At 43.1% G+C, this 26,245-nt stretch overlaps 3 protein-coding genes across 6 annotated transcripts in view; 1 reads left to right on the top strand and 2 right to left on the bottom strand.

The window, feature by feature from the left end:
- The window catches only part of LOC128142171 (opsin-5-like), a 42,594-nt gene extending 28,696 nt beyond the window's left edge, over nt 1–13,898 (bottom strand). The window contains exon 1 of the mRNA XM_052788034.1: nt 13,844–13,898. The gene's annotated coding sequence lies outside the window, so the exon portion shown is untranslated. The remainder of the gene's footprint in view (nt 1–13,843) is intronic.
- SPATA2 (spermatogenesis associated 2) lies at nt 8,241–18,196 on the bottom strand. Of its 3 annotated transcripts, none has more exons than XM_052788006.1 (3): nt 18,100–18,196; nt 13,844–14,269; nt 8,241–12,060 (listed from the first exon to the last, which is right to left on the bottom strand). In XM_052788006.1, the coding sequence occupies exons 2-3, from the start codon at nt 14,159–14,161 to the stop codon at nt 10,807–10,809; spliced, it is 1,572 nt and encodes a 523-aa protein (XP_052643966.1). In that variant the 5' UTR covers nt 14,162–14,269; nt 18,100–18,196; the 3' UTR covers nt 8,241–10,806. The 3 variants fall into 3 exon arrangements, with proteins under 3 accessions (XP_052643966.1, XP_052643977.1, XP_052643955.1); XM_052788017.1 differs by lacking the exon at nt 18,100–18,196 and adding an exon at nt 17,823–17,876; XM_052787995.1 differs by lacking the exon at nt 18,100–18,196 and adding an exon at nt 17,293–17,571.
- Nucleotides 18,197–18,499: 303 nt separating this feature from the next.
- On the top strand, nt 18,500–25,258 carry RNF114 (ring finger protein 114). 2 transcript variants are annotated; one of them, XM_052787975.1, is made up of 6 exons: nt 18,500–18,659; nt 19,321–19,471; nt 21,147–21,253; nt 21,899–22,013; nt 22,917–23,024; nt 23,249–25,258. In XM_052787975.1, the coding sequence occupies exons 1-6, from the start codon at nt 18,532–18,534 to the stop codon at nt 23,312–23,314; spliced, it is 675 nt and encodes a 224-aa protein (XP_052643935.1). In that variant the 5' UTR covers nt 18,500–18,531; the 3' UTR covers nt 23,315–25,258. The 2 variants fall into 2 exon arrangements, 1 of the variants encoding a protein (XP_052643935.1); XR_008235286.1 differs by lacking the exon at nt 23,249–25,258 and having other exon boundaries at nt 21,899–22,290; nt 22,329–23,019.
- Nucleotides 25,259–26,245: the final 987 nt, after the last annotated feature.

Raw genomic sequence — 26,245 nt, 5'->3', positions numbered from 1 at the left:
TGGGAAGGGCTGCAAGCCGAGCCCTCTGGCACAGATCAAGCCACCCAGCCCTACACCAGGCAGCAGTATAGACCAGCCATTTCACACGCTCGAGTGAATTCCTTTAATTTTTTATTTTTTTCTAATGTTCAAAGTCTACTTTGAACACATGCAGACTTAGTATCTTACCAAGTTATTTTTATTTTAGGAAAACACGTGGCAGATTAATTTCCATTAGAAATGCATCAATTTAAATAGATCTTTGGCTGGACTTTCAAATTGTACCTAATTAATATTCCCTTTGAAATCTATCAACTTCCTTTGCTACTACCTCCTTTTTCTGCATTAGAATATAAAACTCTAGTATTTCAAGGAAAAGTCACTTTTGCATGTAGAGTCATTAGATACCACTTCGTTATCAGGCTCAATTTTTAAGCCAATTTTTTCTCCTGCTCTCTGAAGGACTGTCAGGCCAATAACTTTCTCCCCTTATCTTCCTACTCTTACTGCTCTTTGGCGTTGGTGTCATTTCTTTCCTGCATTTCTTTACTCCATGGCTTGATAGTTTTTAATGAGTCTTTCATGCCTGTGGTTTTATCTAGTATTAATTCTGTAATCCTCAGTTCCTCTCCCTGTTGTACAGACCAGGTTTAACCACATTGTAACCAGTGGTCCTCCACTAGCATTAAAACAGCACAAAGATTATGGTGCCAGGCTTTGTATTCAATATACAACTGTGTCAGTCATGATTAAAAGATAGTGCCTTGGCAACTGGTGCATAAGCTAGTTCAGTGTCTCAATCAGGTTTCTAGCAATTTTCCCTAATCACAAACCCACTTAAAAACCTCTGTTTCCTGGCGATGGGAGAGCTGTTGACTGAACAGAACTGTAAATCAGGCTCCCCTTCATGAAGCTGCTTCTGGGGCAAAGCTGTTGGGTGTCATGACACTAGTGCATCAGGAAAAAAACTTTTCGGCTACAAGCCCATCGAGGAGGTGGGTGAAATCTGGACATCCCCAGCAGCTAAGCTGGTGCTTTTCACAAGCACCACGTTACAGGGAGTACAAATGGAGAAACTGGGACATGACTTTCAGTTTGACAGGGAAGGAGTCTACTGACAATGAATGAACCTCCCTGTGACTTCAAGCTTTGTTGGGGAAAAAAAGACAAATTTTAAGTGCCATGGAAATAAAAATACCCCATCACTTCATCTTATCCTGTCACACTGAACAAATGCAGTGCTTGGTTTTTTTAGGACTACTTTTCAGATGGCCATACGATTTCTGAACAGAAAACCCACAGTGCCGAGCACTGACACAAAAATCACTGCCTCTAGCTATTATCTAGTCACATGGAAAATATTTGACTGAGGAAATGAAGTCCTTCATTGGAGAGCTTGAGTGATAAGCTGCAGGCAGAAAAAGCAGAATCAAATCAGTGTCAAACCTACATTCACTCCCAAGACATGTGAGCATCCTACCTGAGCTCAGTAAAAGTCATTTTGCCAACAGGCTTTGAGCCTGTTGAAAAGAAGTAGGAAGTACAGCAAAAGGACGAAGATTTTTAAATCAAGCACTGAAAAGCACCAGAAGATGCCTACAACCTTCCCTGAGACTGCAAACTCAGGAACAGCCAAGAAGCAAAATACAGTGATTATACCCTAGGCTTGTACTACAACGAGGAACATGTGGTTTTGATCATTCCTAGCAGGTAAAGTTCTTGGTGGCAAAGTCCTGTAGGTTTTGCACTTCTGCAGCTGTATGTTGCTTCCAAGGATCTCTCATCTTTCTTTCCCCCAGGTCATGTTTATAGACCTCACAGTGTTTTAACACATCTCAAAAATGACTTTATGGAAAACAGGTTGTTTTCTTCCTCAGCTTTCCATTGTATTGCAGCTAAACCCAAGTTGAACAACGGCTACACACCACGTCTTCATGTCTCAACCCCACTTCCGCTTACCAAATTCCCTGCAGAGCCAGACCAGACAGACACTAGGTTCCAAAAGTATCTAGACTATTGCAACATTTAACAGGCTGCATTTTAAGCAGAGAGCACTGAACCATGAAGACTTTAACTCCAGCTGCAGGCAGTAGAACAACACTAAGACAAATTTGTGCCAAAAGTTTTAGGTGTGAGTTACTAGTATCTGAATACTGCACCTTCCTTCTTTCATTATGAAAGGAAGTTTTTGGACAGGAGTATCATTTTATTAAGCAGCACATAATGCTTACTGTAGTATATATAGCAGTACAGTTGTCATGCTCTATTTCACAGCATTAAAATGAACTATTCTCCAAGCAGGAGAAATCTTCATATCAAAGATTAAAACACCACAGGCTTCGACGCTGCTAGAAGAGATTCTTTTAATTTTTGCTATGCCTCTAAATAGTCCAAGACTTTGAGTCGCAATGGAAAATGAATCAGACTTTGATTCCTGAAACAGGCAGAAGTCACTAAGAGTCCAAGCGAATGAGTTTTGAAAACCTAGACATGGCAGACTTTTCATAGCACCTAGCAGTGATCTGTGGAGTAAAGAATGCATTTCAAATGAATCAGTGCTTCTCTACCCGAATATTGAAATGTGGCAGTAAGAAAGGGAAAGAAAGGGATCCCCGAGACTGACAGTGCATGTAAAGCACCTCTCAAGTTTGAACAAACTCTGAAGACGTAAGACCCTCCCCGGTAGGGCAAGAGCTATGCACAGAGCAAACATCCCCTTCTACCCTCAAGCACTCACCCATTCTAAATCTTATTTCTATTACTGATTTACACAAAGAGGTTTTGTGCTCTCAAGCTGAAATTCTCCACTGGTGACCTCGGAGTAGGAGACAGAGGATAATAGCACCCTCTGCTCAGCTAACACCTCCCCGGTTCTGTCCTGGAACAGCACAGGCCTTGCAGCCTGTGGGGTACCACAGCCTCCAGCACCAGTTCTTAGGGCACAGAAAGTCTGGGCAGACACTGAATAAAACATCCCTTTAAATGAGGTACAAAGTTTCCTTAAATCCTTATCAACACAAGACCCAGAATGCCAGATCATCTACATGGAAGCACTGTCTATAAAAATCTGTATAACAGTTAACAGTATTCCTACAATATGACGCTGTTCTGCCACTAGGCTTCACCTTATTCCCCAAACTTAATTTCTACCCTTCCTACCCTTAACTATAGCCTTGCTCACACCGTGTGTTCGCTGCAGAAGCTACACATAAATCTTCTCTCAGAAGCTGGCCAAATTGATCTTCTCTCCCAAGACAGAATTTCATTGTGCTCCATCCTCTCAGCACAAAAACGGCTAGGCACAGGCAGTAACCAATACCAGAGTGCCATCTATAGCTATTTCACATGACTTTGCAGCAAAGGAGAGTAGAAAATGCACATGCATGCTCATTCCCCTTCCACACATTAGGAATAACTCTCAGAGAAGCTTCTGTCATTAAGGTGTGGAGAATAAGAGAATTTAATCACAGCAAAAGATGTAAGAGTAGCTGCCCTAAGAGGGGCTTTAATTCTCCCAGAGCAAGAGGCAGAGCGTGGGGAATAAAACCCCTCTCTCCACTCTCCCCTAAAAAGGAGAGGCAGAGCATATGCATACAGCCCACTGATTTCTGCTGAGGTGGCCCAAAGCCAGCTTATAAAACAGGCTTGTTACAGCTATAAGAATACATCTTCTCATTTAATACTGTGTGAAAAGATGCTAAACAGGTTTGCATTTTTAGGGCCAGGAACCAAGCATAAAGCAAAAAGAGATGGAAATGGCATTCTACCATCAGTGCACATCCCAGAACCGATAAACGAGCCACCTCCACCAGCTCTTTCCAAAGGAAACTGAGTTCCTGTGGAGGTGTTTCACAGCGGTGCTGAGCTGACCCCTCCAGACAGAAAGGCTTAGGGCTAACCCCAGCAACGCAGCCTGAGGGAATAGGTTTTGAACAGGTGATGTGGCAGATGGCATCCTCGTCCCCTTCTGCTTCTGCCACTGAGTCAACCCGTGCTAGCTGTGGCCAGTAAATCCATACAGCCACCCTCCTGCTTGGGCACACCCAAGCACTGGTGCTGCCAGGCATGGAGAGCGCCATCAGTGGCACTCTGCCAACTCCCTCCACCATCCCTTTGGGGTCAAAACACAACCCTCTCCATGTGGGTAATTACAGGCTCCACTGCATGCTTGGTTGTAATGGAGAGTATGTCCAAAAAACCTAGCCAAACAAAAACCCCATCACTTCAGAGTTAGACAAACCCACCTACACATCCCAACCAAGCCAGCAAAGTGCTGTCAGGTGTCTGCTGGCTTCTAGTGTCAAAAACTGCCAAGGAACAATTATGCAGCTATTTCCACGGGCTGCATTCAGCATTCCCACCCAGCCATGCTCCACTTCTGAATGCAAAGGAAATCTTCGTGCTGGGACTCAGCTCTTCAGGAGATCCTCCAACCCTCTGCTAACGTGGATATCTAACAGGGTTCCTCTGTACCCTTTAAGGGACCAGACGGATTCTTGTTACTAGTCAGTGAGCTTCTACCAGCTTCTGCGGTCCTGCTGTGGGACCACATGCACATCCACCACTCCCAGTGGTGCAAGGGACGCACACAGCAGACCACACAGGAGAGGAAGAGGCCTCTCCTCTCCATCACAGAGCTGCTTTGTGGGAAGGTTCCCCATGAATATAGTAGTTAGCCTAAATGCACTAAGACATGTAAACAGGCTGTTCCTTTTTAGACTTGCTGGTTGGTAGCATCTATTTTGAATTAACAGTTAATTTATTAGGGTTTGGGGTTTACACATACCACACTGGCAAGGATCCACAACTGGGTCACTGCAGAAGCTCAGTCTTGCCTAACTGGAAGGTAAAGTGCAGAGCAGAGTTTACACATGTGCAATTATGGAAAGACATGCAGAGATTGCTGCTTCGATGAAGACACTTCACCAGTACCGGCCATGGTTTAGAAAGCTGGTATGTGAAAATTTCAGGTAAGGCAGTTAAATTAGAGCATGTTGCACACAAAGCTACAAAACAGATTTTACTTACTTGGGGGGAAAGTAACATTTTTCACTAAGAAGTTGATGAGCACTTGTGGGTTGATTTTTCTTTTTCTTTTTTTAAAGCAGGTTGATGATGAAAAAAATCTCAGAACAGTATGACTATCATGAGAATGATTTCTAAAGCAGGAAGCATGACAGCCCCACACCCACAATAGCAGAAGCAGCTGCCACATGCAAGTTGTCAGCCACACACTGCAGGTCTCATCCTGCACTACTTAAAGCTACTTGGAGCTTTGACATTGTCTTCAATGCAATGAACTGCACTATGCAGAATTAACTAAAAGCCCAGTATAAGAGAGGAAAAACAAATGGGTGTTATTACCCAAGTCAGAAGGTATTTCACATCCTCATCTCAAAGCAGGAACTGCTATGATAGAGCCCAGCCTGAACAGAAGTACCACCACCACTTACACTCAGAATCTGCAGCACTAAGAAAGGATCCCACCAATAGGAAATACCAGTAATTAAAACAATCTCTAACCTCATCTGAAGTTCCCTGCAATATCACTTTAGTGCCTCCCAGATTGTGAATGCTGCAAGAGAAATTTCTTCTTGATGCTAAGGGGGGGGGGGGGGGGAATCAGAGCAGGTTGTTTCATTTTTATCTGGAACATTTCCACCTGCCCACCTCTTTTCTGCACAAAGCCTTTCCAACTTCAGTGGAAGTCCATGCCTGGTTTTAAGCACAGGCAACACAGGAAGCTGCTGGGTGTCAGGAAGATTTCCATAGCCCCTTTTCCTCTGCTACTGCAGTGGAAAACCAGACCCACTGCTGCCAGCTGAGAGAGGATCAGGAATAGGGGCAGCTGACTGTACTGGTGGACCAGCAGTAATCATAGCCTCTGACCCTGCTGCTCCTCAGGGTAAGGAAACAGCAAACCCAGCTCTCCAGGAAGGCATCTGTGGCAGCATGGCCCAGATGGGGGAAGCATTTTGCCTGCATTTGAAAAAGCCTGGAGCAACTCTGCCTTACAAAATGGCAGACACCAACTGGCAACACCCCACCATCCCTGAGCAAGGCAGTGTCTCCCCTGCTTGCAGGGACTCCTAAGGAGATGAGATCCCTTCTTTTGCAGAGGTCAGGGCAGCAAAGCAGCTGTTCCCCAAAAAGCAACAACTTCTAGCAATGCCAGAGCTCCCATAGCCAGTTTCACACTGTGAAAGCAGCAAAAGCAGCGCAGGAGGGGAAAAATAAGGAATTATAGGGATTGCTCCCCTTTGGGCACTGCTATGTGCTGTAAATTCCTGGTTACAGGTCAATCATCCCCACAGCTCTACGTGGACTGGTATTGCAATTGCCTTTTCTGACTTTGGCACAGAGTCTGGCTGCAGGTAGCTGCCCATCAGCACACCGCCTACCTCTAGTGCTACACAGGTTACCTTGTTGCAGGGCTCTAGATTCCAGTCTGAACCAAGGACCCACTACACAGTATAAAATATGCTAAGATATTTTCAAGGGAGAGAGCTTTCAATACTGTAAGGAACAGCCTTGCTTTCCACACATTAGCACATTGAAATCTGTACAGCAAGCCTGTCAAACAAAGCAGCTGCTCTCTGGCTCTCCTACACCTCTCCTCACATGGAAGAGCTTCAATTATGTGGCATGTCTCCAGGATTTTAGAGTTAAAAGAGCTGCTGCCGCATCACATACCTTAACCTTTTGCCTTCTGCTAGGCACCGTGTAAGAAGATCTGATGCACTAGTCTATTCATTTTCACATGGGGGCTCAATGCAAAAGGTTGCCCTCGGAGTTTGTTTTCACAGCAGGGGTGTAGGAGTACAAAACCAGAAAGCTACTTAATTACTGATTCCCTGCCCCTACATTTTCAGACTGGCAAGACAAGTTATAGAAAATATTCTCTAGGGGAATATGATCAACTGTAGAAAAAAAGTAATTAAAAGTAACTGCAATGTCCAATTTTACTTCATTTTATACAAGAGCTCCAAGACATTTACATACTTACAATCTTTAGACAAACAGGACCACATCCCATGATTTTCAGAAGAAAGCATGGAACACCCTTCACAAATAACAGGAACATTTGTAGCCCAACTCAGTTGCTGCTTAAATAACCACAGTAACGGCCATGCTAAAAGGCCTAATTAACTCCCACTGATTTCAGAGAAGTAAGTTAGAGCCAAAACAGGTACATCAACATGTTACCTTAACCTGCAGTCACCCCCTGCTTTTCTCTCAGTCACTCTGGCAACATACCAATTATCACCATGCTCAGATTAGCTCCTATTTCTAAACAAATATTGGAAAGGTGTATCTTTTCCCCTAAAAAGATTCTACAGCATAATTAGCAACATGTACTAAACACTTGTAATCCACAGTCGTCTTCCAGAAAAAAAAAAATTTAAGGAGCTGTCGGTTCAAACCGTCAAAGCTAAACTACTTGACAGCTTATTGAACGTTTAAACTTCTGTTGAGAGCAAAAGACACAGCAGACACACATATAGGTCTGTAATCAGAAATGTCAGACAGTAAAACAGGATAAAGTCTTGTTTTATATGCACCAGAAATACATCAGCACAAGCAGCATAGCAGTGTAAGGTAACATTTCCTGCAAGAATATTTGTTACCTTGAGCCCGATTTTTATAATCATCCCTGATACTCCCAGTAACCTCAACAGATCGTAAGACTAGAGGACCTGTAGAAATGGCACTTCAGGCATTTAAGCATTCACCTGACATGCTCTAACAAAAAGAACAAACGAAAAAAATAATCTAGTTTGGAACTTGAGAAATTATCCTGCTCCAGAGCTAGCAGGATGAAAAAGGAGCCAGAAGGCCTAACTCAAATGCCAAAAAGTATATCAGTAGTATCACACATCTTCTGTGAGATGCAGCTTACATCAGGAAGCTAGTTAGAAAAAGTACATACGACATCGAAAGTCAAGGCTAGAAATCAATGTAGGTTAGCTTCACATCACACATGAAACCTGCTCTCTACCCCACATTAGTCTGTCTGCTGCAGATTGCTGACATATTGGCTTACATGCTCTTATGGAACAAACTGAGTCATGCTGCTAAGACTTGAAAATAAACGTTTTTAAAAAAGCTCTGCATTCTGCAGGCAGTACATCCAATTTCATAAAGCTGAGGCTCATGATATATACACTCTTGCCCATTTTGCCCCCAAGATTACCCTTGTGCACCAACTCTTTTCTGCATGCAAAACGCAGTTGTGAAACAGACAGCTACATGCACTCGACTTTAAGAAAAGAGTTAAGCCTTTTCTTAAAGGCCTCTTTATTTTTAAATTCCTTCAAAACATAAATTAATATAAACAAATCAGATGCAAAACACCTGCATTTTAAATTAGCATATATTTTACTGTATCAATCACAGCAACCTCATACAGTAAGATACACAAAAATAGAGCATGGTATCACTTCAATTCAACACAGTTTTGTACTACAGTATTCCATGACATATATACACAGGACTTTTCTTTTTCAAAGCAAGTATAGTCCCTGCTATGTTCACCGTAAAAATTACGTGGCATCACAGTTTTAGTTATTCACTGTAGTGTGAGTAGCCATATGGAAATTGAACTAGTGAACTAGAAGATACACTGTATAGCAGCCAAACAGGCATGACACTTCAGAAGATGAACAAAAACAACATAACCACCAAAATGAAAACCACCCTTAGACTGTACTTTAATAGTAAAATTGCTTTTAAGTTCTTCACTATATACATAATGTATCTACATTTGTGTCATATTTATATATATATATATTTATAAAAAACCATACAAGATTTTGAAAACCTTAAAATCATTCACCTAAACAATATTCACCCCAACCTTCAGGGTCAGCAAGGCAACACTTGCCTATAACATTATGTTCAGTTGCAGTCACTTACTTCAGAAATTTCCCTGATTGCTAAACACAGGCCATTCACTTTGTTTCTTAGTGCAAACTGTACAGTAACTTATTGTTCTCAGCCCTCTGTAAGACTCAGGTTTCATCTTATTTCCATAATACTTCTGACACCCATTTATGGCTAAAATTATTTTAGCTATTTTACAACGTTAGCCTATAGTTTCCCCCTCTACCTAACTCAAGCCCTCCCCCCACCCAAAAAAATGTAAGACAAACGATCATTCATGCATGTTTCTGTCACACAGGGATCAATGGACATTTAAGTTTAGAAGCCTAGACTCTTAACAGTGTTTTAAAAAACCTTAAGTGAATAATTTTAGTGCAAAGTGGACTACATAGTTTACATCTCAGCTAGAGTTCTTTACAGATATTTTAAACACATTTAATTCTGCACATCAGGTTAGGTTGCCTGATACTTTGTTCTAACTAGCTAGTTGGAATAAGGAAGTTAGAAGGATTCTTGTGGGTTTCCTTTTAATAAAAAAACTAAAGCCTATTCATAATCAGGTGTTGTTTGGGGGTCAAACTGTACAGAGCCTAGCACAATGGAGTCCTGGTTCTCGGCTAGGGTTCCTATGTGCTACAGTAATACAGATAAATATTATTATCTGATTCACATCCATAACTGATGGGTTTACTTTAACAGGAGTCACAAATGAGCTCTGATTTTTAACCAGGCCAGTGCTTTACTTGCTGGACTACACTACAGACTTTGCAGTGAATTTGGAAGCAACATAACATTTATACTTACAATTTCCATAACCACAAAGGAAAAGCGTGCACCGAGAACCAAAATCCTGCAATTCTTAGACAAGACTCCACTTAGACTAGTGATAGCCTTATCAGGGGCAAAAAAAAGTCAGATTAAAAAGCAAAAATTGATCAGAGCCAAGAACATCAGTCTGCCACAGTGACTATAATAAGCTATGAAATACAGTACAAGGAAGAACAAAAAGTCACCTGAACAAATAACCCAGAGAGACTTCATAGTTATAATGATTCTACCACTTTTAAGAACTCAACATATTAAATATTTATTAAAAATAAACTGTTTCCAAATTACCTATTTACAGTACAAAGAACAGTACTTAATACATGTGCAACAGAAAGTAAAGAAAATCAGTACTCAGCTGGAAGGACAACACTCTAGGCATAATTTAAGTGACATGAATACAGGTTCACCTTTTTAAAATACTATACAGTAAAAACCATTAGGATGATATTGGCAACACCAGAAAATAAAGCACGTATTGTCCAGATTCAGATTACATAAACTTGAGATAAACAACCGGGAGATAAGGGGAGAAGGAAGAAACATAAAGACGAAAGGAAGAGATGCTGTGGTGTTTGCATTTTGGAGATCAAGAAATGCAGACACACGTCAAAAAATAGTCCTTGTTGGCAAAACAAGCCATTCACATACTTCTTGCACATTTTGAAGTCATACTTTATCAAAAACTGGCAGTAGTTTCATCACTCATAGAAAATGAGAATCTTAATTTTTAGACTTCATTTTCAAGCCTTGCATGGTTTTATTTGGGCAAGGAGATGACTGCAATGTAATAGAAAGGTGTGATGTCACTTTTCTAAAATACAACAGCTGCCAAGTTTTAAAGGAAAATGTGCTCTTCTCCCCCATTTAAATTGAAAAGTAATAATCATTCAGGAGTTACCTAAATTATAGCAGCATGAAATCTAATGTATCTGCAGCATCTGTGAAGCCACAAAAATCAAGAACTGGCACCTGATCACTGAACCATGGTTCCAAATATTTGGACATGTCATTTTGGTAAGAGGTCAGTGTATTTTCTTATCAATGGAGTCAGAACATTAGTTAGGATAGCCCTTTCCCCTCCCCCCTTCCTTCCCCTCCAAAACAGACTAATCAAGTCTATCTGTAAACTACATGGGACAGCTGGGATGATTTATAGTTTAACTGATTGTTAGGCATGAATCTGTGAAGCTCGCTTTTTCTACAGCAGGGATCATAATAGTAAGCATTGAGGCAAGTGTCACATGAGACTTTTGAGCAAAACGTGCAAGTGTTTGCAGCTCCAGATCGGTTACAAAAGCCGCAGCGCGAGGTGCCTGAAGGTTTGGATTTTGAACTGAATTGAGCAGCTCTCTCTTGAGTCTGAGTCTGTGATGTGTACTGAGATTTCTCCCTTAAAGCAGACGCAGGAGACAAGCCATCATTCGGAAGTGGTTTGATTGAATAGGTGCTCTGTTTCACTGCTGGGTATTCCTGCCTAGAGTTGAACAGATTGTCACACTTTTGGCAAACAGAAGTGCCACAAGGTACGCCACAGTTTTGGCACTTGAGGGAAGCTGTCTCTTTGGCTAGGTGGGTGCGTTTGTGGTAAACGGGGTTGGCATCATTTTTTAACAGCCATACATCAGGCTTAATAGCTTCTTGTCTTTTAAAATTTAACATACTTCTAGAATCGGGATCAGTATATAAATCTAAGTCCTCTTGAGCAGAAAAATAGGAGCTGTAAGGGACATTTGTTCTTAGCATGCCATTGTGATGAGATGAAGTTGGCAAGAATTCATCTGAACACCCGTGTGGGGAGCTTGACATTGTCAGAAGAGAGGGTGACGGACGGATAATTTCATCTTTGATGTCATCTTCTGCATCAACTAAAATTGGTTCTTTCCTGAGACTCAGTGAGCTCATCAAAGGTGGTTTCTTACTTTCCCAATAATTATCATATGTGTCCACTGATTTAGAAGGCTTGCTCACCTTTGGCTTGAAATAATCTTTAGAGGCCCGTTCACTCGCTGATTTCTGGAGTACCATTCGTGCCATGGAAGTGTTTAAGTTTTCTTTGCACTCTACACGCCGTTTCATGGCTTCTGAGCAGCCTCTAACATCTTCATTGCTATTTTTTCGTTCATTTATGACATCAATCTCTGAATAACCTTTGTCCTTCACTTGCAAGTGAATTTCAAGAAGCTGCTCACATTCCACTTTGGCCAAAAAGAGTTCAAATGAAACCATTTTCACTTGAATGGCATCAACCTGCTCTTTGAGCTTATACATTGTCCCCAGTTCTTGGACATAGCCCATGTAGTTCAAAATCTGCCTTACATCATCTTCAGTTAGAGCAGACTTTACATAATAAACAAAGGGTCCAGTGTAGGTCTAAGGGGGGTGGGGGGGAAATAAAAGGAAAACTAGGTTACAAATTCAGTGGTGGACTAAATGTTCAGATAATTCAGTGACAGATACTATATAATTAAATAGAATAATAATGACAGTGAACACATGCAACTCCCATGGCAAGATGAACTCCATCTCTGCATTCCTCCTGTTCAGCAGATGGAAATTCCACATGAGGCTAATTCAAAGTACGAGAGTTTTCATTCAAATTGAAATCCTGATTAGCATAGTGTCCTCCCTGTTGATTTAAATCACTATGCTTTACACTGACATTAACTTTTATGCGTACCAGACACGTTTGCATTTACAAGCAAGTCTACCACGAAAGGTAAAAAGACAGAGACTTCATGTATTGCCCCTGGACAGAGGCTAAGTAGAGACAACAGGAACTCAGAATTACTGCAGGAGTACCACAGTCCTCTTCAATTCAGCTTTAAATATACTTGAGGTGCGCTCTTTTTTGTGTACTATTACTATGCAGTTTCAAATGCCTGTTTTATTTAATTTTATATTAGGTCCAGAACTACCACTAAAAAAGCCCCAAAACCAAAGATAGGAGTTTGTGCAAGTTGAGGTATCCTTAGTATCTGGCATGCCTGAGGTATGTTCTTAACCCAGTTCAAACTGTTTTGGATTGCAGGCAAGAGCAGCCTGCCCATCACATCTTTGTATAGAACAGGTACTGGATCCACAGCGCACAACCAAAGTCAGCACTGGCAGTGCATCAAGAGACATCCTCGATGGATCAGCCAACATTTCAAAGGCCAGAACTTAAGCATAATGTTGAAGATTTATGGAGAGATCTTGGAGGAAGGTAGTTTCCCCTTGGGGAAACAGAGAACTCTCAAATGCTCTAATAACATTCAAATTCTCTGCTAAATAGTGAAACAGAGTCTTTTTAAGGAAAACAAACAAAAATACCCACCACTAGTGCGCACAACCTGCAAATGACTTTAAACACCTATACTGGTAGTGCTTTTATCCAGCTTTCAAGCCTCAAAACTGTTCTTGTAAGTCACCTGCAGCATTCATTACTGAAATGCTGCAGCAGTTTTGAATAAGCACATAAGAACAGGTAAAAGATAAAATAGAAAAATCAACAGCAGAGAACTCACTATCTGACTTCCAGCACCCAAGCTGAGCAATATACAAGTTCCTACTTTTCCCTCTGAGACCCTGGCATAGGCAAATAATTTGAAAGTACATTAAAATCAGAGCTTCATGAATTGAGAACTGACAAGCAGATAAAAGATATTGTGGAAACAATTCTTTCAGAGAAGTTCCTTTACCATTACCACATAACTTGTGGGAACCTCAGCAAAGTATCCATTTGAATGCATGCATTGGTTGTTAGTACTTGTGCTCTATTAATAGCTGTTGCAAGACAAAAATCAAACTTTGAGTGAGCTTCAACACAACTTGACCACTCACCCTATTGAAAGCATCTTCAAGTAGAAATTAAGGCACTGTAGCAGGGTAGGCTGAACAAAAACCTTAAATAAGCTCTTCCTCTATTTTATGGTTACATTATAAATACAGATAGTACTTGTACTTCTGCTCTCAGGATACTCTCACCAGCACAAACTTCACTTATTTTACATAGAAACTTTCCTATGGCTTCTGTTTACCAACTGTATATAGACGAATATATATATCATGCTAACAGGTGGGAAAAAAGGAAGTCTTTAAACGAAATGTATGAAATGTGTTAGAAGACAGAAAAACAAATCATGTTCTCACTGTGGCCACACATAAAACATCTTACCTTAATATTTTTGAACTCCTTTTTCCAGGGGTAAAGAAAGAGATTAATTCCAACTGTCTCGAGCATGCTGAATGCATTATGGAGAGAATGTAAACTTGAGGATTTCACAGATCTCAGTGAGTTTTCAGCCATCTCATAAAATTTTATCAGCCGGAATCTATAAAAGGGATCAATTTTGGGAAGGCAAAGTAAGGCTGCCGCTGCCACTCGCAAATACTCATCATTAATAGGACGCTGCTTGTTGTCAGAGGCATTCAGTTTGCATTCATGGAACTGTACATACTTCCTAAATAAATCGTCTTTATATTTTGTATCCATTGAAATCAGTTTTTATCTCACACTTGGGCAGCTACCTCGTCTCTTTCATGGTTATTCGGCAGTAGGTTGATTATCTGGCATTAAGAATCTTCAGTAATGGCAACTCTTCTGGAATAAAAATTGAAAACAAAGACAAATCATCACAGTTGCATAAATCCCAGATGTCCACAACATCTATCTGATTCATGGGATTCTATAAAATGGTTCAGAGGGCAGCAGCTCCCAGAACAGCCTCTAAGTTTCTGAAAAAGCGTAAGTCTACGGAAATGCTGTTGTCCTGCCTTCACTGCCATTGTCTACTCCTCTTCCAGTTATCTGCCTAAAACAGCACAACAGACCTACATCAAGCAAGGCACTGAAAGTTCGACACAATACCGCTGGTGTGTAGGCTCAAGCCCAGACTGAGGGCTCCTTGGCTTAGGAAACCAAGGCAAAAGCTACTCACAGCAAAAAACTTAAAGGAGAAGCACGAGTTTTTATGGTCTCTTCTCTGCATTTTATTTTGCCCTTTCAGTGCAAACAACTTACACAAACATTATTTTAATCAGTCGCTGTTTCAGTGGTTTGGGTTTTTTTTGCCCTGCACAGTGATATAATCATTAAAAAATCCCACAAAGAAGTTTCATTTTGCTCAACTTGGGAAAGCATCTACTCTTCTTTTCCCCTAGTGGCACAGAACTGCCCCTAGAGTGAGCATATTAATTAACTTTGCCTTTTTATTTTTAACATTTTCTAGGCTTTTGACTGCCACTCACATTCCACCTGACGGCACCCCCAGGCCACTGCTCTGCTGGGAGAGCTCTGCAGCCATCCTACAGAGAACACACTCCCCTGATTGCTGCAAACTACAGCCAAAGTTTCAGCTGAACGCTGGCAGCTGCAAAGAAGATTGAAATCTTTTCAGAAAAAAAAGCTATACCTGCCATTTTTAGCAGCTTTATTAGAACAAAGCAGAATCATTTCTGTTTTTACAATATGTATCCTTTTGTTTCCTGGGATAGTTCCTTTTATATATTTACTGATGTACATTTTCATCTCACTGAGCTCACATACTGCACAGAAAAAGCTGGTGACAAAAGAAGCTTCCTAATGCTACTTTACCAAAACCAAGGTAATTAACAGGCCAATGGACTCCATCTCGACTGCCTGAGGAACTTCAGATCAAAAAGCAGACCACAGGCTTAGTTTTTTAAATAAAAACATGATACAGCCCTTACAGACTTCCCAACTGTGAACCAAGGGGAGGGGAGGCAGGAGAAATCAATGCACTGTTTCGGTTGTAGTCAGTCTGAAACAGCACTTCAGAAAATACTTTCCACCCAATATTAATTGCAGCTGCTAGAATACTGATCGATGCCCCCACACGCTCCTGTTAAAATGAAAATCACTGTTAAGACCAAAATTAACTGAATGAAAGGAGCCATAACACAAAATACATGGGGGGACACGAGGGGGACCACAAACCAACAACCAAGAGGCCAGGAAAACAAACAAACGAAAAAATCAACAGCCTAGCAGTTAATATTACTTCATGAAAGGCTGCACTTAATGACAATACCATGTGCGATAGTTAACTAGCAGTTCAATTTCTGCTCAAAGGTACACTGCTCTCGTTTTTTTCACAATCAGAAATCGCACCAATGTCAAGAGACAAGCTATGAATCACAGGAAATGTGGAGTTCTAAATTAACATCTGAGCATAAGGGACAGGAGTAAACCCTTCTCCCTTCCCGAGATCTTTCCTCCTTAAGTCGTGCAAGATGAAGTCTGTGGACAAAGACAACAGAATGTCTGTTCCTTAGCAAGAAGAGCTCCGCAAGAGAATTTCAGAGAAAGCTCTTTGTCTGGCACATCAGTAATACAAGCCCAGGACAAGGAATGATCCTGTGCTGACAAGGAGCTGGATTAACTATTTACAGTTCTTCCACCTCCACTGTTAATAACTACTAAACAAAAGTGCTTGGCTACATGTACAAGACGTCAGGATTAGGAAAGTCCCCAAATGAAAGCAAAGTCCTTCATCAAGGCCTTATCGACCGTGATACTCAAAGCCACTGCCAGCTCTGATTTCGACTTGCGGTTTGTATACAAGTCAGAGTTCACACAGCCGAAAAGCAAAACACAACAAACCGAACAACCCAGCAAGCCTTTGCAGAGCTGCTCCTCTGCATGCAGAGCTTCCAGAAGCAAAACATCCCCGTCCCAGCCAGCCCACCCAGCGCCAGGAAGGCTCCGAACAGCTAACAACCATGGTTACAAGGCTCGATAAAAACCTCAATATGGGAGCAGGCACAGATAAATATAGTTTTAAGAAGCACACTGGCTGATGGAACAGATAAGGTAACAAGGCTCTTTTACTGCAAATTATTGACTGAAAACCTCAAGATTTCACGAAGATGCATGAATAATAAGTTCTGGTCAGAATCTAGTTTCTGCTGGTGAGACAAGGAAACGCTTCTATCCATCTCCTGGGTCAAAACCTCAGCTGAGGGAACCAATGCTCTGCTACCCTGGACTGCTTGGCAGGGCACAATCACGCAAAAACCTCCACGGCAGTAGGGGAGGGACACAGGACAGGTACAACCTTCTCCTGACCCACGCTAAGGAGGCCAGAAACGCCAGACTTCCACCAAACACTTGAAAAGAAAATGATCCCCGATACAAAGGCTATTTAGTGGCACCAGAGGACACCGCATCGCTGAGGAATTTCAGACCATAAAACAAGGGAGAGAGAAGGAACAACACACAAATTAACACCCGGCTGAAGCCGTTTCGCTCCTCGGTTCTCACGCAGACACTTGTTGCAGAGACGCCCAGCCCGGCCGGGAAAGCGGGACGGGGCCGGCCGCTGCCCGGAGCCGCGGGCACGGCCCCGGGACACCGCCTTCGCCTCCCCGGCGTGAGCGGCACTCGCTGACCACCGAGCCCCGGGGCCGGCCCCACGGGGGCTTCCCTCCAGCCTCTCGCCGGTAAAGGGGCGCAGCGCCCACCGCAGCCCACGCCCCAGGCAAACCCGCCGCCCCCTCCCCTCAGCAGCCGGCGCGGCGCCGAGGGCCCGCAGCCCGGGCGGGCAGAGCCGGCCCACCCCCACCCCCGCCGCCTCCACCCCGCGGGCCGGGCCCGTCCCTCACCGCTCCGCGCCGGGCCGCGCCAGCCGCCCGGGACCCGCCGCCGCTCAAGCCGGAAGCGCCCGGTGACCCGGATGCGGACTGCGGACCCCCTCGGCCCCTCACGCGCTCCCGCGACGTCCCAACAGAGGCCACCCCCCCCGCCCCGGAAGGGCTGCCGGCTGGCCAGCGGCGGGGCACGCCCGCCCTCACGGCTACGGCCTTCCCGGCACCGGCCTGGAGGCTGCCGCCGGCCAGCGGGAGGGGGCAGCTGACAGCGGCGCCCCGGAAGTGGATGCCGGGAGGGGCGGGGCACCACCTCCTACCGCGGGGAGCGCTTCCGCCGCGTGACGTCAGCGGGGCGGGGAGCGAGGGGGCGGGGCGACCGCCTCAGGCCCCGCCCGGCGGAGGGGCCGCGGGGGGTGGGGGGCTGGGGGACCGGGGCCGGTCTCTGCCCCAGAGGCGGGCGGCAGCCGCCGTCCGTGGGAGCAAAATGCCCGAGCAGCCCCCGCGGCGGGCCCCGGGACTGCCCCCAGGCCGAGAAGGAACGTTACCGGGAAACGAAGCGGCCGTTTCATGGACGTGGGATGACTTTGTGCGCTTCCCGTAAGAAAGATGGCCCGTTAAAGCGCTGTTCTGCTACCAACAGCTTTTGTATCGCCTTGCAGCCCCCAGAGGAGGGCCGCGTCGCCCCTCCCTTGAGAGGTCGGTTGTCTTTCCACAACCAGAACAGCCTCAGCGGTCAGCGAGGGAGGGAGCAGCACCGCGTCCTGCTGCTCGGCCGCGCACCGGCCCCTCCACCGCTCGCAACGGGACGGATCCAGCACGCACCGGGCCGAGCCGTGAGCCCGCGGTGAGACGCCCAGCCTGTTGCCGCTGTCCGCGGCTCCTCGGCCGTGGCGCTGGGCTGCTGTTGAAATCGCCCGTTCCCCAGGCGCGCTGCGGAAGCGCTGCCCGCTCTCCCTCCCCCGTTCCCCCCCCCCCCGCCGGCCTTGAGCGCGTCCCCGCCGCCCGCTCTCCCTCCCCCGTTCCCCCCTCCCGCCGGCCTTGAGCGCGTCCCCGCCGCCGCTGAGGCGCCGCCGGGGCGGGACCGGCGCTTCGGGGGCGGGGTAGCTCCTGGCCACGCCCCCCTGCCGTGTTGTGTCACGCCCACTCGGCGTGACCACGCCTCGGGGGGCGGTGTCTCGGCGGCAGGGGCGGTGCTGCGCCCGCGCACCGCCTGCTCCTCGGTTGGCTGGCGGGGCGGGGCGCGGCGGCGGGAAGATGGCGGTGGCCGGTGGCGGCGGCTCTTCTCGCTCCCCGGAGCGGCGGCACGACCCACTGTCGCGCTTCACCTGCCCCGTGTGCCTAGAGGTGTACGAGAGTCCGGTGCGCGTGCCCTGCGGACACGTGTGAGCGGCTGCCGGCGGCGCGGTGCGGGGGCCTGAGGCGGTGGCGGTTTGGGGCCCTCTCAGCCCTCGGCGGGAGGGGACTGGAGCTGGGGCTGGGCCCGCAGGCGCCTTCCTGGGCCGTAGGCTGCGAGGCCTTGGGAGGGAGCCGTGGCTCGGCTGGCCCTGGCCCTCCCCTTTCGCTCCCTCGGGAGCGGGGCGGGGCGGGATGGGCAAGGCCGCCGCCTGCGCGGCGGGGGCTGGATCCCGCTGGAGGTGGTGGGGTCAGGCAGCGCTGCCTGAGGACCCGGCAGCTCCGCAGGCAGCTCCGCTCTTCAGCAGCGTCTTAGGGTGGCCTGAGGCTTCCGTGAAAGAAGAGAGGGGGACAAAAAAAACAGCAGGGAAAAAACGCTAATATTCTTTCACTTTTGATTCCTTTCTCTCCTGAAAGATGTAGAAACTGAGGGAGCAGAGCACTGTCCAAAAGCTAATAACTCTGAGCATGACAAACTAGAATGCTACTCATCCCTTCATGCACAAATGTCAACAGGTTGCTGTTTTATTAGATAACATTTCTTGAGACTCTGTTATTGCTTAGAGCAGAAGACATGTAAGGGCTGTGGATATTTATGCTTCGTGTTCAGGAGGGCTGTTCTCACCACCTACTGTTTTTCTCCCACCCTAGCTTTTGCACTCCGTGCCTGCAGGAATGTCTTAAGCCGAAAAAGCCAGTTTGTGGTGTCTGCCGCAGCACCCTATCGCCTGGTAGCAGAGCTCTGGACCTGGAAAAGCAAATTGAAACGACAGAAACCACTTGCAATGGCTGCAATAAAAAAGTATGAACGTATTTGGAAATTAAGTGCATGAGGTGTGCCTGCTCAGCTATACTGCTTAGAAGGAAATAAAGTGCTTGCTCTTCAGCTTTCTGCAGAATCAGGTCAAAATGTTTGTTCTGATAAGTGCTAAAGATATTTTATATAGGCAGCACCCAAATGTTGATGTTCTTTCCACAGTTTTTTATTGTTACCTCTTCAGGAAGTGAATTTCAAATGAAAGATACCGATTTTAAAATTATAGAAAAATATTGCTTCTGAAGTTGCTTCTGTGAACATGTCTCTGTGGGAGGAACATTGTAATGTGGACATGGGTTTAGGATAGTGGTCTCTCTGGCTCTTAAACAGAAATTTTTTGTTTGTTTGTTTGAAATACTTATGAGTCAAAGTTGTCTTGTATGGGTGGTGCATTCCATAGACTTACTGTTTGTTAGTGTCCTGCATGTTGTATACCTGTATGGCATCCTTCCTGTTATTTCCTTTCTCTTTGTAAAGTTGGGTTGCTTAGTGTTAATTGAATGTATAAGAAAATACCTTAGCAGGTGGCAAAACAACAAAAAAAGGATAATTAGACACACTAAGGTGAGGGTAACAGTTCAGTTAATTTCACTTTTTATTTCTGGGTAGTGTCTTCATTCTGTCTTCATTCCAGCTGATAGAAAACTGTAGTGCCTTGAATCACAGATTTTCTTACTGTAAATTTGAATTTTCATTAATGGGATTGAAAATTAGCAATCAATCTACACCAAGATCTGTGCTAAAAGCCAAATTTTCTATACACTGTCTTTTCTTCTCAGTGACCAGGTAAACTGGCTTTATATAAAGCTTTTTTTTGCTTTTTTTTTTTTTTATACTATAGTATAGGTTAAGAAAAGTGAGCTGTCCTGAACAGTGTTGTATTTGTAAAATATTACAGGCAGCAAAGTTACAGGTTAACTAATCTATAATCTCAAAGCTTTCTGCCTCGCCATCTGAACTGTTTGGGTAACGCTGTGTCCTGGTTTTGGCTGGGATAATTTTCTTCCTAATAGCTGGTACAGTGTGTTTTGGATTTAGTGTGAGAATAATGTTGATAACACGCTGATGTTTTAGTTGTTGCTAAGTAGTGCTTATCCTAAGTCAAGGATTTTTCAGTTTCCCATGCTCTGCCAGTGAGCAGGTGCACAAGAAGCTGGGAGTGAGCATGGCCAGGACAGCTGGCCCGAACTAGCCAAAGGGATATTCTATACCATAGAAGGTCATGCCCAGTATATAAATTGGGGGAGTTGGCCGGGAGGGGTGAATCGCTGCTCGGGTGTCGATCAGTGGGTGGTGAGCAATTGCATTGTGCATCACTTGTCTTTTCTTGGGTTTTATTACTCTCATTTTTGTTTTCCCTTTCATTACATTTATTATTATACTTTATTATTGTTGTTGCTATTATATTTTATTTTACTTTAGTTATTAAACCGTTCTTATCTCAGCCTATGAGTTTTATTTCATTCTTTCGATTCTCCTCCCCATACCGCTGGGAGTAGGGAGGAGTGAGCAAGTGGCTGTGTGGTACTTGGTTGCTGGCTGGGGTTAAACCATGACACACTGTCTGCAGAAAGCTCCTTTGTTTTACGCGTTTATTTACGTGTTTTACGTGTTTATTTATGTGTAAATTAACCTTGCTATGCTATTGTTGCCTGCACAGATGTATCTCTCAAAGATGCGTAGCCATGCAGCTTCTTGTTCAAAGTACCAGAATTACATAATGGAGGGCGTGAAAGCCGTAACTAAAGAACCATTTCACAACACCAGGTAACTAGCTCTTTTCTGGAAATACTTTTTTTGTCACAAAAAAAAAAATTTGAAGTATAAGCAGACTTTACCTCTTTGCTCAGTTTGCGTGTTAGTTGTTCTAATCCTTTCACATAGTTTAAAAACTAAGCCTTAATCCTGCAACTCACTGTGCACAGACAAGCTGCTCTTCTTTCTACTTAGTCCATGCACAAGACATCTTTAAGATCAGGGTACTTGGTAAAAGTAGCTATTTTTTGAATAAGACCTTTATCTTTCTATCTCTTGATTGTAGTAACTTATAATGAAGGGAAGTCAGAATTGATTGCAGTACACTCATCTGTATTGTAGCATACTGGGTGGTAGGTCCCCTGTGTATTTTAAAAAAAAAAAAAAAAAGGTGATAAATGGCATTCTTAACATTTGTAGAACAACTATTGTTCTGTGTAAATATGGGTGATATTAAAGAGTTCCTTAAGCCATTGTTAGGAATTTACAAACTGATTGTTAAAATTAGCTTGTCTTAATTGCATAGAATAAGATTATTGTTTTGAATAATTTGTATTCTTAAGAGCTGGTAAGACAACTTTTGAGTATTGAATCCTAAAGTTTTTACTTTTAATTTTCTTGCAATGGTAAATAACCTCTTTTTATCGCCCCAACCAGGAACTTCCCAAATCGCTTTACCTTTCCTTGTCCGTATTGCAGCGAGAAAAACTTTGATCAAGAAGGACTAGTTGAACACTGCAAAACATTGCACAGCATGGATGCAAAACAAGTGGTAATAAAAAGTCTTGGTGCAAGAATTGCAATGAAGTCTAGTCTTAAATCCCTTTGAAACAATGAATTAGAGACTCTTGAAGTTAAGTACATATTTATAATTATTCCTGTTAAAGTAAAATGTGGGTATGCTGTTCATGCATTTAACTTTTACATAATTTTGATGTTAGTTTTTGATACGTTCTCTGGAGATGACTAGTCTCTATTCCTATTGCAGCTATGTCACATTCTCCTTTCATATTTGAAAAATGGCAGACATTCAAAGTTAATTAGGCACAGTAACAAACATCAAATTAATCAAATATAATTTTAAAAGAAGTCAGACGTTTAATTTTCCCCTCTGCTGTTTTCAGCAAGAAGATACTATAAACCATTGGGACAAATGCTTGCAAAAAATAGTATATCATTCTAGTAATCTTTATCTGCTGATACTCCCTCTCATATAAGAGGAATTGCAAAACATGGAACTGAATTTGAAACGTTCATTTTTCTGGAAAGTTTTTTGGAATTCCAAATTATTTAGGAAAAAAGTTCCTTTTTTCTTTTGGAGAGAAGTGATCTTTGTGAAGGAGGTCAAGGAAACTTTTCTGTTACTGAGAAATAAAGACTGAAATCTTCTAAAGCAAACAGCTGTAGTGAATTCTCATTTTCAGAATGTGGGGAGAAGAGTAAGCCATTCCATTTCAGAGATCTAAGACATGAACTAAAATTATTCAGGGTTATCTGAGGCTTTTGTATTAAATGTCCCAGCAAACTATTTGACATCACTTTGCATATAGAATAGTGATTGTCACAAACCTCAAACTTCAGTCTTCCATGCTGTCTCTGTCCTGCCCTTCCTACGGTAAATGTTAAAGCATTTAACCATTGGGGCTTAATTGGCTTTTTTGTTTTTCTCTTGAAGGTTTGCCCAATTTGTGCCTCAATGCCATGGGGAGACCCAAATTACAGGAGTGCTAACTTCATGGAGCACCTTCAAAGGCGACATCGCTTTTCTTATGATACTTTTGTGGTATGTGTTTCCTCACCCTTGGAATACAACCTGATGACTCTTAAAACCCAGCTTTTTTTACATAGCTGCTACTGTGAAATCTCATCCATGCAGATGATATCATGAGAGAAATTGGATTAATGGCAAGTCAAAGGAAAATACAGCTTGTTTTCTGTTCTTATTTGGTGTTCTATTAACCAGCGTGGCTATTGCAGTAAAAGAATTTCTGTACCCTTTGTTTGTAGGATTATGATGCTGATGAAGATGATATGATGGCACAGGTTTTGATGCGTTCGTTGCGGGATAAATGAACCAACTAGAAGATTAACTGTAAAACCAAGCTTCCACGAGGGGGAAATGCCCAGCATCCTTGCACTTCTCCTGTACATCCCAAGATGAACTCAGGCATCCAGAAATATGGAAGACTTCAATCCCTATCTCAGTTTCAAATCCTGGTTTGATATTTCTGTACCACTCAGTCCTTTGTTAACATGGTCTATCCCATTCGACCCTGTCAGTCTAATTTTCTTACTTGCTTCATGAAGCTTAATTGTAGGTCAACATGGAAGAGACAAATCTGTTCCTTTACCTATGCCTATTTCTTGGTTTCTTTTGCAGTTGTGTTCATTTGACTGTCTGAAAACAAAAACATTCCAAATGGAACGGCCTGAACTAGTTAATAAATATCTCTTCCCAATCTCATTTACATATCTTAAATGATAGTATGAGAGGTGTATTTGTAGCTCTGTTTTCCTTTAGTGAGACCTCTAGGTGCTAACTGTAATTGTCAGACCAGCTCTCATTTAAAGTGACCTACAATGCCTGTGATTTCATAATGTTTCCCAGTGTTTAAATTCTTATAGGCAGCCTCTCAACTATATGGAAAACATGTCTGCAGTATGTGTCTTCACACTACAAACTTTCTTAGCAAGTCTTTGCACCTGTGTAAGCAGCTAGTTCAAAATATTTTAGTTCTGTGCATGATCATTACTTTCTTCCATACTTGGACCATAATTTCTAGCCTGGAAAATAAACTTTAATGTTGGTCTTAGTTAAAATGCATAATTTTTTATCTGTCTTAGCAAATATTAATCATATTTGCTGGCATTATGATTAAATTGGTGGTTTTGAACTTGGTTTTCTAGTGATTTTAAGCCTTATGCTGATAGGGGAATTCAGAAGGGTTTTTTTCAATACCTCTGCTTTCTATTTAAACTAAAATTTTCTTACACATTCCTAGTTTTTCCGTCTCTCAAGGCAAGCTGGTAACAAAACTTACTAATAATTCATAGCACTTGCATAGCACTACCTTTCTGCATTACAGATTTTAACCGGTATTTTGAATTCCTGTTCTTCATCTAAATGTTGCTAAAGTAGCTGAAGCTGTACTTAGATTGTTTTCCATATATTATATGTATAGTATGCAGGTATAGCTTTCAAAGAAAAAGTAAAATATAACCGAGAAAGCAGGATGACAATTCCAGTACCTGGTAAATGGATACTCTATGTTCAAGTCTACAGTTTTACTATAGGGATTCCTTTTTAGTTTAACGTTTTCATTAACAGCACAGTCAAGATGCTGAGATCTAATGATCTAAGACACCCGACCAGAACTTGTAAATCACGGTAGTGTTGAGATGTGTAGTCTAATTTAAGCATGTTTAATTGGAGCAGTGGACCTGCACCACCACGGAACTGAGTACTAATTAATTTATTTGATGAGTAAACTTAATATCATTGCACTCTGCAGACTGAAGTATAGCCTTACCCTTAAAACAATGAAACGCACCCCAGCTAAAACCTCTTGATTAAACTTTGTGTCCAGCCAGACCTCTAACATATTTAAGTTGAACTTGGTTTTAGTATGTTTTCTCCAAGTTGGTACGGGCTCTTCTAGACTCATCCTTAAGTATCTGCTTGGTGACTGGAAGCTCGGTCTTGCGGGGGGGGCGGGGAATCTCATGGTACTCTGGAGTAAGTACTGTGTTTGGGGTTGGTTATTTCTAATGCTTGATCTGCAAAGAGATTACAATGTATTAGTGGTTGGATGGGGATTTCTGGGTTCTGGCTAGAACGCAGTTTGGTGATGCCCATTGACCAGAATCTAGATTTCTGCTACTATTCTAAGTGCACTTCCATGCAATTCTGTTAAAATGTTTAAGGAGCAGTTAGAAGCTTCCGAGCAATTACTTTGTCATGTTTTTGACTTTTGAAGACAAGTTACAAATAAAGGTCATTTAATTTATAAAATCCTATCTTTGTGTCAACTCTTGTCATTTCTTCCTTGTGGTCCATACATTTCATTTTGACACCTTCCTAAAAACACTTCTTTCTGGCTGTGCAATGCTGCAGGGAGCACAATAGATGTTGAGAAATGCAGAGACTTCAACTTTTGGCTTCCATTAAATAGTTTGTACTGATTGGTTGCAATTTTATTTATAATCTTTCAAACTGTGGACCACGCAGGTTATGAAAAATAGTTCGGATTGAGTTCAGAGCAAGTTCTGCTAGAGCTGGCCAGAATACTGCAGGTGCAGTCTTGTATGTGGATACTCCTATAAGCTATAGAAAAAAAACCCAAAGTTTCTTGTTAAATTGGGGAAGTGTGACTGTCCAGCAGGGCTTTTCTGAAATCTTTACAGCTCCCATAGCTTTAACTCCTCTGGCTGTCAAGTTTATGGTGTTTACATCCTTATGTTGTCCTCAGTTTAGGTAGCTCCAAATGAGGAGGTGAAGGCTGGCTTGCAGCAATGACCAGTCAGAAATTGCTCGTGCTGGGTGATTGTACCCTGTCTGTGCAGACCCATTCCTTGACTATACAACTTGGGTTTGATTTGCATCAATTTATTACTTGGGAATTATTTCACAGAAGGTACAGACCAAAAATATTGACTGGAAAATGCATGCTAGTTCTACTTTTATCTTTGATTACATTAGTGTATGAGTAAGAAGCAGTGTCCTGGCACCTGCTAGCATGGTAACAGCCGAATTCACAGCACTGCTTTCTGTGCTGCGATGAGCATCCCATAGAACCCCTCGGAGATAAACTTAGCCATAGGCTTCCACTTACTCCAGCTGCTGAAGAGCTTTGTGTCTCTATGCTGCTGACTTCATCAGCTTAACAAATACAAACATGTTTATACATGCTGTGGTATGTCTTACTGATGCTGGTTGATTTAAAAAGACGTTCTGTTGAGAGGCGTGTGAGTTCCGTGTATAGCCTTGATTCATCTTATTTGCGT

Source organism: Harpia harpyja, chromosome 1, assembly GCF_026419915.1.
Source record: "Harpia harpyja isolate bHarHar1 chromosome 1, bHarHar1 primary haplotype, whole genome shotgun sequence".
NCBI lineage: Eukaryota > Metazoa > Chordata > Aves > Accipitriformes > Accipitridae > Harpia > Harpia harpyja.
The sequence above is the reverse complement of the archived record's forward strand: the minus strand, read 5'-3'. Positions and strand labels throughout refer to the sequence as shown.